General features: G+C 49.6%; 1 protein-coding gene across 1 annotated transcript in view; it reads right to left on the reverse strand.

The window, feature by feature from the left end:
* The window catches only part of TG (thyroglobulin), a gene marked incomplete at its 5' end in the record, with an annotated part of 244264 nt that overhangs the window by 161319 nt on the left and 69191 nt on the right, over window positions 1–13754 (reverse strand). The window contains 3 exons of the mRNA XM_080800604.1: window positions 3540–3704; window positions 7665–7856; window positions 12794–12902. Coding sequence (XP_080656730.1) covers window positions 3540–3704; window positions 7665–7856; window positions 12794–12902 — 466 coding nt within the window. The remainder of the gene's footprint in view (window positions 1–3539; window positions 3705–7664; window positions 7857–12793; window positions 12903–13754) is intronic.

The raw sequence follows: 13754 nt of genomic DNA on the forward strand, positions 1-13754 counted from the left end.
ACAAGCATGTCGCACCATGGGGTGGGGCTGGGGAGAGCGTCCACGGATGGCCCTGTTCCCCAAAGCCTGAGGTTTAGGTTCTAGCCACGGCACTTCATGCAAAGCAGTTTCTGTAAGTATGACCCATCAGAGCTCAGAACTGCACTCTCCTGGGTGATGTAACCAGTGGCCTCACTCAAGCATCAAAAGGATCAGTGAGTCGATGGGGTGAAAGTGCTTTGCAAAATGCAACACGGATACTGATGTACTTCCTGTTTTAATTTAGTGGATTTTGTTGGGTTGCCAATTCCTACAAATGGCAATCGATTCACTTACACTTTGTACATAAATGCTAATTTAACCAGACCACCTGTTGGACCAGACTCTCAGAGGGCTGGTGAGCTGATGAGAGCAGATGTCTAGACCGGAAGTCCTACAGGGTGCCTCTGTGAGGTGTGCCATCAGGGCAGCGAGGACTTGAGGTTCAGAAACCGTGCCTTAAACTACAGCCCATAGAACATGTTAGCCCTTCATTCTTTAATATGTAAAGAAGTGTGCCCCCATTTTACAGATGCAGACCCTGAGGCTCAGAGAGGTGAAGTGCTTTGAGCAGGGCCACAGAGCTGGAGGAGAAAAGCAGAAATCATTGCCAGGATTTTTGATGCAGGCCATTGCCCCAAAATCTCTACTATTTATGGAGTGCCCCATTTGCTCCGGGCACCACTCCCAATGCTTCACCACACGTTCCTCCTTCAATCCTTCCAACCTTCCAAGAATCCAAAATCATGATTATCTTCATTTTATAACTGGGAAGGCCAAGGCCCAGACAGGCCATACAAGGAGTAAGCATTCACACTGGGATTTGAATTCTGGGGTCTGATTCCAAAGTCTGTGTTTTAATGAACATCTAACCAATGGCTAAATGGGAAGGCAGAGGCTGTAACAGAGAGAGTTCATCGTTGTGGTCCTTACATCCTTCCCATGTGCTTTCGATCCATTCTGTGGCCCCCCGCCACTGTCTGGATCCATGGAATCCTCACTCCTCTTTCCCTCTATCAATATGTATTGTCAGAAAAGGAAGTCTATCAGCTATTCACATTTTAGTAAGAATTTAAACCATGTTTCTTTTCCCAGGGACTCACTGTACTTGAAGAGTAACCTATTAGTGCAGCAGAGAACTATTTTTCTCAGTTGGAGAGGGCCTCATGGTCTGTTTGTGTATGAGATGACCCCCAATTTGGAACATCATGGATATAAATTCAAGGTGCCTGAAATCCCCACCAAAGAGTACCCTTCTTAAAACTTTGTCCACACCCCAAAATATACACATACACACAGGGCATCGAAAAAAAACCCAAAACCTCAAAAGTCATTTGATAATCACTCCTTCTCAGGGAGGCCACACAAGGACACATTCTTTATTTTTGGGCACATACCAAGCACATGCTCCATGTGAAGCAATTCACTCTGGATTTATTGCCCATGAATGTATCATACATCTTTCTGCAAATGCTTGTTTTCACCCTGGTCTACCTCTCAGAATAATAGATACCATATGCTTGCTATCCACCACGTAAATAAGCGATTTGATTTTATTAACTCCCCCCCAAAAAAAGTTAAGTCTCATGGAATTCCACTTAATTAGGCAATATTTTTTTTTATGTAGGCTTTGGTAAATATTCATTCCACAGATATTGTATATTCTCTATGTCAGGTTTTATGCTGGATGGTGGGAAACCAGAAATTAATTAGACACGGGTCCACTTCGTAAAAACAACCAAAGACTACGACAAAGTTAAAAAAATGATGATAATAATATTATCTAACATTAATACTATGTGACACGCTATTATCTGTAAGTGCCTATAAAGAGGAGTAGGTAAGAATGTCAGCTTTGGAGCCATATTGCCTGGTTTCGGGTCCCAGTCCTTCTCCTTAGAAGCACTGGGTCCTTAATAAGACTTTTCAGTGTGCCTCAGTTTCTTCAGCTGTCAAGTGGGGAGAATTGAAAGCAATGCCTCCCTCCAAGCACTGTGTTGGGGCATGAGTGAGCAGTGACCAGAGCCTGAGAGCAGGGCTGGCTCATGGCAAGCATGAGGGGAGACACGTCTAAGATAATCGCCACTCTCTCCTCCCACCTCAGCACAGCCCTGGGAGATGGGTCCTCTCGCTACCCCATTCTGTAGACAAGCAGTAAGGCCTGAAGATATCACCTGACCTGCTCCAGGTCACACAACTGGTGTCCAAAACTGGGATTCAACAGCACGGGCACACTCCCAGCTGGCAAGTGCGAACAGTAGACAGGCTGAGGCACACTTTCAGGGCCCTGCCCACCACACTGCCCACCGCACAGCCTATCAGAGCCATTCACAGAACACAGAACACAGAAGCTCTATGGTGGGGGAAACATTGAACTCGGCAGGGTAGTCAGGGAGGCCCGTGGAGGAGATGTTGAGCTCTCTGCCATTAGAACCCCAAGAGCTGCCTCACACTGAGAAGCAGGTCTTGCAAACTTCTCCTGGAGGCAGGAAATAGTGGCTGCCCACTTTTGAAGGACGAACGTCTAGAGACAGGAAGCCTCCAAGAGCTCTTTGACACCCCCCTTCCCTGCCCTATCTGGCTGACACCTGCACTGCCTTCACCCCTCCCAACGCAGAGGGTGGGTTGGAACCATGTGCTGGCAAAAAAAAACAGAGAGGAGGCAAGATGAGCCAGGCTTCGGCCAGCCTCACATAGGAACCTGGACTCAGTGAGCCTCTGGGCCCGGTTCTCACCACAAACTCCAACTTTTTGGGTTGGAAGGAAACGTCCAGGTCACCTAGTCAGGGCTTCTCAAACTTCCCAAACTTAGTGGGCATGGCATTCTCCAGATAGCTGGTTAGAACAGATTCCTGGGGCTACCCTGGGGGTCTGGAATGGGACCTGAGCATCCATATTTATAATGAGCTTCTGGGGATGCCGAGCTCCCTGGCCCTGACCACAGAGTTTGCTGGTGTGGTCAGTCCTCAGTTTAGGGTTCTTCTCTGATGGACACCAGCTGAGGGGACAGGGCTGGGGGAGGCAGAGAGGTGATCCGACTGGCCACTGAGGGATCTCAGGCGCTAATGCCCATCCCTGTAAAATGAGGGGGTGGGCAGGTGATCTCGGGGTAACGTCTAGATCTTATGCTTATAAGTTTGTGGAAAATGTTGGAAGAGCTTCTGAAAGAAAGAGGAGGGCCGAGCAAGCTGAATAGCTATTTCTGTCAACGGAGTGTGGGTGGCAGGGCACACAGCCCCTTACACCCCTGTAATTAGGGGCAATGCATCTGTACCCTCTGAAACAGTGTGGCTGCCACAAACAGGCCAGCTGCACCGGCCTCCCTCCAGCCAACCTACAGCCTTGGGAGAGCTGCTGAGATGCTCTGTTCAGGTTTTAAGCAGTGTCTTTGTGCAATTTCTTTTCAGAAATATTCCTTTCTCAGGGTACAAAGAGGGCTCCTCGGAGAGGAATGGCAGAACTTGCTGGTGAAATGCAAAGCATACATTTTGAGAGAAGTGAGGCAGAAGGCAGAGACTTACTCTGGAACTCCTGGCCTCCCAGATGCAACGTCCCCTGGCGCCCCCCCTGGTCATATGTCACACCAGGACACGTGGCATTAGCCTGGGCTTCAGCGGGGTCCCTCCAGTCCTTGACATTGCAAAGTAGGACGTCAGGAGAGCTCAGCAACCCACAGATGATGGGACCTGCGGAGTCAGGAGAGAGAGGAGAGGTTGATGTGATGAAGAACAAGGAGGGCCCTTTTAGGGACTCACGTCTGTGCCCGGAGAGGCTTGGAGGATGGGGACGGGGAACGATACCTCGGGAGGACACACGGACCGACACCGGAACTCAGGAGGCTGGTTTTCAGTCGGGTTCCTCTTCTCTGATAGTCCTGTACTTGTCACGGTGGCAAATTCCCAAAGGGAGGCCCACTGCCATGCCTGTCCTGCTGAACCCTTCCCCCTCCAGTAGAACCCTTCTTCACGGGTCAGCAGCAGTGACGTCTTCAATACCACTAGGAGTCTTAGTGCTAGAGACCTCTGTCTTCATTCTCTGCCCTCTACCCCATCGAGCGATCTTTTTGAGACTTTAAGCAAATAAATAGCAGCTTCAGTCTCTCTTCCTTCTCTCAACCTCTCTCTCCAACACACACACACACACACACACACACACACGCACACACACATGTACACATGGCAACTTTGAAGGGACTCAGAAAGGAGTACTCAGATTCTAAATAAGGAACTATGAAAAACCAGGAGCTCTGTACCAATGACACAAGCTTCCCTATGAAGAAAGTGAGTTCCTTGTCTCTGGATGCATTCAAGCAGAGGTCCTCTGCCCTCCATACCTGGGACGTGCAGAGAGAATTCTATAACCAGGGGAGGCACTAGACTATTCTGTTTAATTTTTTATTAGATCAATTTTTTGGAAAGCCTGATTTTTTAAAAAGATTTATTTATTTGAGACAGAGGGAGGATGCACACTCAGCAGGAGGGGCCGAGGGGGAGGGAGAGAATCTCCAGCAGACTCCCACTCAGCACTGAGCCTGTTGTGGGGTTCGATCTCATGACCCTGAGATCATGACCTGAGCCAAAACCAGGAGTGGGTCGCTTAACCGACTGAGCCAACCAGGCACTCCTACATATGCTAATTTTGAATACACATCCTAATTTTTAAAATGTTTCCCTGAAGTTACAACTTCATTTAGTACCAGGAAGATTTATCCCGTACTAAGTGCATACAACATTGGTTTTAGTGAGATAAGGCAGGTCACTCAAAGATTTCAGATGTCTGTGCTTTGCAGTCACTATGCTGGTAAACACTTTAAATGTTAATCCCCTCAATTCTTACTGACATTATTATTTCTGTTTTACTGGTGAGAAAACCGAGTCTCCTATAAGTTAATTGCCCAAATTTACTGAGATCTAGAAATTAAATAATCGCTATGTCATTTCAATAAATAATCCCATTATAGCTAGTGTGGTCGTTCAGATTCTCCTGGAAAAAATGGGAAATCTGCCACCTCATAACCCCATTCCCTTCTTTATCCTAATTTAGGCCCAGATCCAGATAGAGTTTCAACCTCATCTCTCACCAGAATTTCACCAAAGTAGACAACTCAGAGGGCTGGTTTATGAATCTGATATTCTGTCCTTCTCCCTCCATTGGCCACTTTTAACCCACAGGTGATAAGAAACCAACAGCAGCATCTCTGTGTAAACAGTCCCCTTACAGTCCTCTGACTGCTGGTTCTCAAACCCGGGGCTCCGACTGCTTCTAACAACAACACAGGGAGAGCTCTGACGACGCTCATTCCTCAGCAGCAACCAGTTTCTGACTTAGCAGGTTGTAGGGGTGGGTGGTGGTGACATTCGGGAATCAGGATTTGTCAACAGCATCCCAGATGATTCTGCTGCACACTTGGATTCTAGAATCCCTGACCTGGGCAGACCACTTCGTTTCATAGATAAGGAAACAGAGGCACAGAAAAGGAGAAGGGTTTTCCCAACCGAGAACCGGAGGAATGGCCAGAAGGCTGTGAGGGTCTCAGGGGGGCCCCCAGACTGAGCCTCTCAGCACCCCAGGTAGCAGGGGTGCCTAAGAGCCCACTGAGAGCCCAGAGGAAGTCTGAGCCCTGTGGCTGCCCTCTTCCAAGCCAGGAAACAGAGTCATGGAATTAAACAAGAGGTGGGTGTATTTTTTTTCCTTCTGCTCTCAGACCTTGGAAGAGAAATCCACGTAGCTTTGTTCTTTCGTGCTAAAGTGTCAACGAGAACTCCGTGTGTCTGAGAGATGAGCGCCAGCTAGAGATTCAAAATAATTTGGATCCGTCCTGCCGGCTTCCATTACACTCCTGGGAAGTGCAGGGGCACACGGGTCCCTCAGAACCCCACTGAAATGTCGGTACGGAAGTCTCATGAACTGTCCTTAATAATCAGTGGAATCAAAGCCACTTAGGAGTTGAAGGTTGGAGGAGGCAGAAGCAGGGAGGGGAAGGGGGAATCTACCAGAAGGTTAAATGACTTTCCAGATGACAATAAAAGGACAGAGCGGGAGTCTGTTCCCAGTCATCGACAGATCCGGCCAAAGCTTTATAATTCAAAGCTCCAGATCTGCCCATCGGACCAGCCTGGGGAAGACATCTGCCTGGTGTTTTACGTGCATCTCCAAGAGGGCTTAGCCTGCGGCGTGGTGAGGTGGTCATTCAGCTCCACATGATTCACGGGTCACAGGTGCCCCTTGGAGGGAAAAGCAAGCGAGGTGCGAGCCAGAAATGTCATGGAAAAAAGGATTTTGTGGGCTTACTGTTCCGTGGAACAAACTAATTCTTCCATATACGATTCTAAGGAAAACAACCTTCCAAGTTGAAAACCATATGGTTTGGTGAGTAATAAGAGCATTTGGAGGAACTGTCGTGTCTTCAGAGAGGAGGGCAAAAGGCATTGCAGATTTTAACTGCAGTGTTTCACCTACATACCTGTGTTTATATGGGGGTGTGTGTGTACATGTGTGCATGTATAATATCTATCTCTCTATATGTATACTTCTGCTTATCTAAACACTACCATGAATGCACATCATATAATCACAGAGCATTAAATCTAAAAGGGATTTTAGAATTCAACTCAGTCCAGTCCAGACTGCTGCCCTACCCCTCCAACAACATGCTCCCATCCAGCCCCACAGACAGCTGTGGGCTAACCTCAGCATTTTCTGTAAACACCATGCTTGAACTCCGAGCAGCATTCAAGCCTGTGGACAACCTCCCTTCATCTTCCCACCCTCTCTACCACGGTTTCCATGATGTACACCCTCCTAGGGCTCCTCCCAGATGTCTGGGCTCTAATTCCCCATCTTCTTTGAAGGTCCTCCCCGTTATATAGGTGTTCCCTATGGATCACACCCCTCCCCCCTACCTTCTCACCGTGTACCCTCTTCCTAGGAAATCCCACCCAGACCCACAGCTCTGATACCACCTCAGTACTGGGAACTCATGCATCGCTATCTCCCACCTGGAGTCCCCCTCTGAGCTCCAGAGCTTTGTACCCAAAAGCTTAGTCTACATCTTGTGAATGTCTTAAGGGCTCTGTGAACTCGGCACATTGCAAATGGGCTCATGCCCTTCCCAAGACCCCCTCTCCCATCATCAAACCCAAAAGCTGATATCTACCATTATTCGCCACACAAACAAGCCATCCAACCAGGTGAACAATCTGGATCGCCACGAATGTCTTTGACACCTTCCCCTTCTTTGGTCCTCCGATTTTGCCTGCTAAGGATACCTTGAATCTGACCCTTTTTCTCCACCTCCACCGCTATCATCTCAGCCCATGCTACCCGCTTTCAGCTGGACTCTGGGGGTAGCTCCTAACGGAGCCCCATCTCTGTTCCAACTCCCCATCTACTACCTTCTGCGCACTCAAGCCAAAGCTTCAAAATTCACATCTGAGCATGGCCTTCCTTCACTGAAACCTTCACTTAAGCCTTCACTTCGAGCTTCCCAGCTGTTCTTAGAATGAACTCCGCCTGCAGGGCGGCATAAGCTAAGGCGTCACCCCGCGCCCGCACCTCCCCACGCCATCCCCACACTGCACGCCCCGGCCTCGGCAACCCCACTTGCTCCTTCGTCAGGCTCCGGTCCTCACAGTCACATTGATTACCTCCTCGAATCTGAGCAAGGATGAAACCGTCACAGCATGAATCACGATCACAAGCCAGAAGACAGAAGAGATGAGCCCCCGTCAGACCGGCTCCCGAGCCTGGGAACACCACGGGCCCGTACATTCCAGAGAGCGTGTTTTGGAAACCTGTTTGCTCGAAGCTCTTCTGACTCGTTGTGGTGAACTCTTGGCCTGGGGGAAAGGCAGAAACATTTTTTTAAAGATCTGAAAACCCTTCAGAGTGGACCTCAGTTTACTGGTCATTCGACAGGGGACCCTCCGGTTGGGCTAGGGGCAGTGTGAAGTCCAAGATGAGACACTCTGCACCACGGAACTTCTGGATTGCCCACGTGTGGAGAACAGACAGCTCCAGCAGACCTGGAGACACCCACCACCCCTCTGCAGGACTAAAGAGGGTCTGTGGAGAGGTGACATTTATTATTATTTTTATCATTGCCAACAAACATTTATTGAGCTCTGTCTACATAGACACAGTGACACGCGCCTTGCCTCCATGACCTCATTTTGTTTTCCCTGCCCTGTGAGTTAGGTTCAGCCCGCTCTGCTACAACTTGTGCTTCTGTGGTTCAAGCCCCATCGGTTCATCTGTGGTTTCCCCAGCACATCACTGCCTTTTGCCATCAAACAACAGGTGAACGCAGTACACACAAGCACAGCGGAGGGTGGCAAGCTGCAAGAAATGCGGAACCGTACACCGTGCCCATCGACCCACATTCTTCCGCTGGCCCCAGACTGGCCACCTTCTCTGTCCTCAAAGAGATGGTTGCAATTTTCCCCTTTCTAACTCAGCCGACCCCCCACTTCCCGACTCCCTCCGACATCAAGCTCTGTGACTCTTCTACAAGTTTCTGTAGCTTTTCTTTGTGATGGATTCAGTATGTCTTTTTAAAAATTCTGCTAGCATTTTAAACAGGATTGTGATCGCCGTTGTCAGTCCTCTGGTTAAATATGGCAAGGTTTGGGTTTCGCCTGTCCCTAACTCTAGTTTTCCCAGAAGCCCTGTTATTTTTAGAGCGTCATTTTGCAAGGAGGAGATATTTCCAGGGATATATATATATAGATCTATAGACGAAATGTCTATCCTATTATTATGTCCGACTCCCATGTGGGGGAAGAGAGTGAGCGGTCGAGCCTGGGCTGACACAGCTCGTGGGAGGCAGGGGCAAGGCGGAGTTTGCAGTCTCCACCGGCCTGACCTCCCCTGGATCCAGCTGTGCACTGGGGCTTAACCGATTCATGCACCTGGAAGAGTCATGGACAGGCTCACAGTGTGGGTCCCAAGAGGACAGCCTTCAGAATGAGACAGACTGGAGTGTAAGTCCCTACAGCGTCTCAGGGCCTCAACTTCTCCATCTGTTCAATGGGGATGATAGTATGTAATCATCACGGACGTTGAGTAGGTGAAAAGCTAGACCACACGTAAAAAGGCTGAGCGATGCGCCCGGCACTTAGCTGACACTCAGCAGGTATTGCACAGGCCTCCAGAAAGCCCCGTCTCCTCCCAGCACTGGTTCCCTCCGCCCCTTCTGCCTGACTGCCCTGTCATGGACCAAGCCCATGGACTCAGCCCATCTTTCACCAAATTTTGCCCAGCACGGAGGACCCCCTTCCCTGAGGTCCTTGGTGGTAGGATCCTCCTCTTCCTTCGGCCTCAGTTCCCAGCCCCCTCCTCTGAAGCGCCTTCCCTGACCAACTTCCCACAACGAATGTTCATCTTTCTTTTCCTCTTTAAATTGTGATAAAATGTATATAACATAAGATTTACCATTTTAACTATCGTAAGTGGATAGTTCAATGGCTTTCAGTATGTTCACACTGTTGTGTGGCCATTGCTGCTGTCATCCACCTCCAGAAATTTTGCTTCATCCCAAAATAAACCTCTGCACCCATCCAACACTAACTGTCCATCCCTACCCCCACCCGACCCTCCTAACCACTGTTCTACTTCCTGTCTCCGTGAACCTGACTGTCCAGGAAGCCCATGTCAGTCTTTATCCCATGGTTCTGTTTCATTTTCATCAAAACACTTGCAACCCTCTGAAATGAGCTTATTGCTGGGTCGATTCCTTTATCAGTCAGTGATTCTGCCTGTTCTACCTTGTTGGAGCAGCAAGAAACTTCCTCTCTGTAGACATCATCTGTGAAACGAGGGGGTTGGGCTAGACAATCGGGAAAGAACCTTCTATCTAGTACTGTCTTCCTTTGCATCTGGAAAATCACATGGCCGCTCGTCCATGTTCCAGGCCACAGATTCTAAGTGGGCGCAGACAGGACGGTCCTGGAAGATGGATCAAGGTCCTGTCTTCTGGGTCACTTAAGGTCAGGTGTGTGAATGCATGAGCCCGCCTACCTCTACCATGTGCCCCGGACATGGAGGCTTTCAAAAAACTGTGTCTATTCCTCCTCACTGGGGACACTTGATCCCTGTCTTACAGCCTGGAAACTAAACAAGTGGTTCCTGAGCAGAGATGGTGCTAGGCGGTGGGGAGGCAGGAGTCTGAGTCTCCCTTCTCTGCTATCTTAGGATGCAAAATGGCTGTGTCTGTGCATTTTCTGCTTAAAAAAAAAAAAAAAGGCAAAACAAAACAAAACAAAACAAAACAAAAAAACCCAAACCCCAGTTCAGTTCTGCCCTGATTTAGTTTCTCAGCAAGGAAGCTTCTCAATTTCCGTTGCAATCCTCCCCAAAGGATAAACTTTCAGGAGACAAGGACAAATAAGAACAAACACTTCGAAAGAAATAGAGTTGCCTTTTTAAAAAATGTGATAAAAGGCCAAGGATTGGTTTTAAAGAGTATTTGCGGGGGGAGGGGTTACTTGTTTGATTTTGGTTTTCCTTTTTAGGAAAAAAAAACAAAACAAAACCTCTGTGCTCTGTTATTATTTTTAAATGGATAAAAAAATTATAATAATTGGAATAAACATTGGGGCAGAAATTCTAGTCACCTGGCCACAGATGAGAGAAATCCCAGCCCTGCCGGACTCCACTCTCCCAGGGGAGCCCTCCCCTCAGACAGAATGGAGGCCAAAGGTGAAGGCAGGGCCAGAGACAGAAAGCTACAGACACTTGTCTCTGCGGTGGGCTGTGGACCGCTCCAGAGACCCGCCGAGACTCGAGTCCTGGGCCGTGGCACCGTCTTCACGTTCTGCCAGCTCTTTGCTGCCGTCTGAAACTGCTGGGAGTCCGGCCCCCTGAGCTACAGACCTGGGAGCTGGCATACCCGCCTGCCTCCCTGCCAAGCCCCAGGCCCTCGGCCTGGCCCCAGGCTGCCTTCTGGTCCGAGGCCTTACCCCGGGTCATCAGAAACGTGTCCGCAAGAAGGAAAACCATCTTAGAAATCTCCTGCTCTTGCTCTTTACCCAATGCTGGGCAGTGTTCTAGAAGCACAGGTAACCTCACCCCAAACCTCCCAACCTCCCCAGCCCACTGGTGACTCCGATTTAACTGGTGAGGAAATGGAAACCCAGAGAACGTCAGGGATCTTGGCCACAGCCAGTGAGGGGCAGACGGGCTCAGGCCAGGGAGGCCGGCGCCAGCACCCTTACCCTGACCCCAGGGAAGGAGGGCCCAGAAAGCAGGGACCAGCAAAGGGTCCCAGCTTGTGGGGGGCCTCCCCGAGGCCCAGGGCTCACACCCTGGGCTGCTGACCCCTCTCTTGGGCCTGATGGAGAGAAGGCAGGAGGCGAGCAGGACAGAAGAGACAAGGACAGCCTTCCCTGTCCCCGCTCTGTGAAGCCATGCAGGGGAATTCAGACACACTTAGGTTCAAACGCACCTCCCCAATTTATTAGCAGTTTGACCTTGTGAAACTCTCCTAATCTCTCTGAGCCTCAGTTTCCTTATCTGTAAAACAGGGGCAATGAACCCTTTCTTGCCTTCTTCTGGGAATTTCTGTGATGGTGGATGAAGGCTGTCTGGGGAAGCAGGCTGTAAACTGGGGGCTATGACACACCTTTGTTACTCAAAGCGTGGCCCTCCGGCCAGCAGCTCTGGCATCCCTGGGAGGTTACCTGAAAGACAGAGTCTGGCCCAACCCCAGCGTACTGACTCTGCATCTGTATTTTCTTTCTTTTTTTTTTTCTTATTTATTTATTCATTTATTATGGTTTTTAAAATTGATTTATTTATTTTTTCAGTGTTCCAAGATTCATTGTTTATGCACCACACCCCGTGCTCCATGCAATCCACACCCTCCTTAATATCCACCACCAGGCTCACCCCTCCCCCCACCCCCTCCACTCTAAAACCCTCAGATTGTTTCCCAGAGTCCACAGTCTCTCATGGTTCGTCTCCCCCTCCGATTTCCCCCAATTCACTTTTCCTTTCCTTCTCCTAATGTCCTCCATGTTATTCCTTATGCTCCACAAAACGTTCATCATCACTAGCCATCAGGGAGAGTCAAATCGAAACCACCCTGAGATACCACCTTACACCAGTTAGAATGGCCAAAATCAACAAGACAGGAAACAACGTGTGTTGGAGAGGATGTGGAGAAAGGGGATCCCTCTTCCACTGTTGGTGGGAATGCAAACCGGTGCAGCCACTTGGGAAAACAGTGTGGAGATTCCTCAAAAAATTAAAAATAGAGCTTCCCTAGGATCCAACATTTTCACAAGCATTTTCATTTCGCATTTTCACAAGCCGGCAGGAAACAGGCACGCGCAGTGCAGCATGTTATGCAGTAGGCCCCGAGCAGGCTTGGTGAGGGGAGGAGTGCTTGGAGGTTCGGACCATTGTGAGAAGGTCTGGTAACTTCCAGGGCCGGTGGAGACCAAAGGGTGGGGAGTGCGAAGCTTCATGAGTGGGAAGGCCTGAGAGGGGCAGCTGCCAGGAGCTCAGAGCCCATCCCACAGTGGGGGATGCTCCCCGCTCACAGGCAGCCCCCTCCGGGGGTTGCAGGGGACACGCAGGCTGCCCTCAATGAGGCTCTGACCGCAGCCCCCACATCTGCTCTGCCACTTTGTTCCTCACCTGCAGAGGGAGCCTCCCCACCCCAGGGGCTGGGGGCAGTGTGGCCCCTCCTTCAAGGGGCCGGCTAGGAAGCAGCTCAGAACACCAGCCAAGTAAAGCCACCAACGCCCCCAGCCTTCCAGCTTGACCAACCTACCCTTTTTCAGATACACAGCTGCGGACCCTTGAGCCCGGCTCTTCACCGTCACCCGACACTTAAGACCTCCAAAGCCGGTGGCCTTTGAATTCCCCAACGTGTCTTGATGCTGGAGATAGAAAGAGGCTGCATTATTACCCCGTGACAGTCAATTCAATTCCACAAACATTTATCCAACCCTAACCATGGCGAGGCACTGGGGCTACAAATATAAAAAATGAGAAGGTTCCCGCCCGTTAGTTTCTCCCAGTCTTTCAGAGCCCACAGACATGTAAGTGGTAAATTCCAGCCCAGGGAGTTAGCTGCAGAGACACATGGAATTCCAGAGGGGGTCACTGTAGAAGAGGGAATGATTAATTCTACTGAGAAGGGAAAGCTAGAAAAGTTTCCCAGAAAACGTGAATCTGGGTGGGGTACTGACGTATGAGTAAGAGTTCGTCAGTTGAAAATAAAAGAAGGGGGATTTTAAGCAAAGGAAATAGCAGAAATGAAGTTAAAGAATTCTGTGGTGTTTTGAGGACTAGAGTCCATGGTTCTCAGAGAGGAAAGAGAGGCAGGAGCCAGCCCGTAGAAGTCCTTATAGGGGTAGCTTGTATCCAGTGAGGATCAGAGGAAGGTTCCTAAGCTTGGAAATGAGGTCAGACTTCCAAAGGCCTTGCCTTCCTTGCTAATCTCAGATCTCTCTTTCTGGCTCTTTCCAGCACTCCCGCTATGTGGGGGTGGCAGGATAAATCTGTTTTTATCAGCTTGTGTTTGGTTCCTAGAGTTCTGCCCTCCTCAGGGTTGCCTAACTGAGTTTCCCAACTGTGGGGATCTTCGAAGGGCAGGAGCTAAAGCAAAGCAACTGAAGGAACAGCTCTTCTTCCTTTTTAGAAGACCTGAGCTCAGTGCAAGGATGATGGCCTGGGGAGGGGAGAAGGGTCTCTGAGACGCAAGAGTCCTGTACTTCTGAGAAGGGCGT

Source organism: Martes martes (assembly GCF_963455335.1).
Source record: "Martes martes genome assembly, chromosome: 4".
In the NCBI taxonomy this organism is placed as follows: domain Eukaryota; kingdom Metazoa; phylum Chordata; class Mammalia; order Carnivora; family Mustelidae; genus Martes; species Martes martes.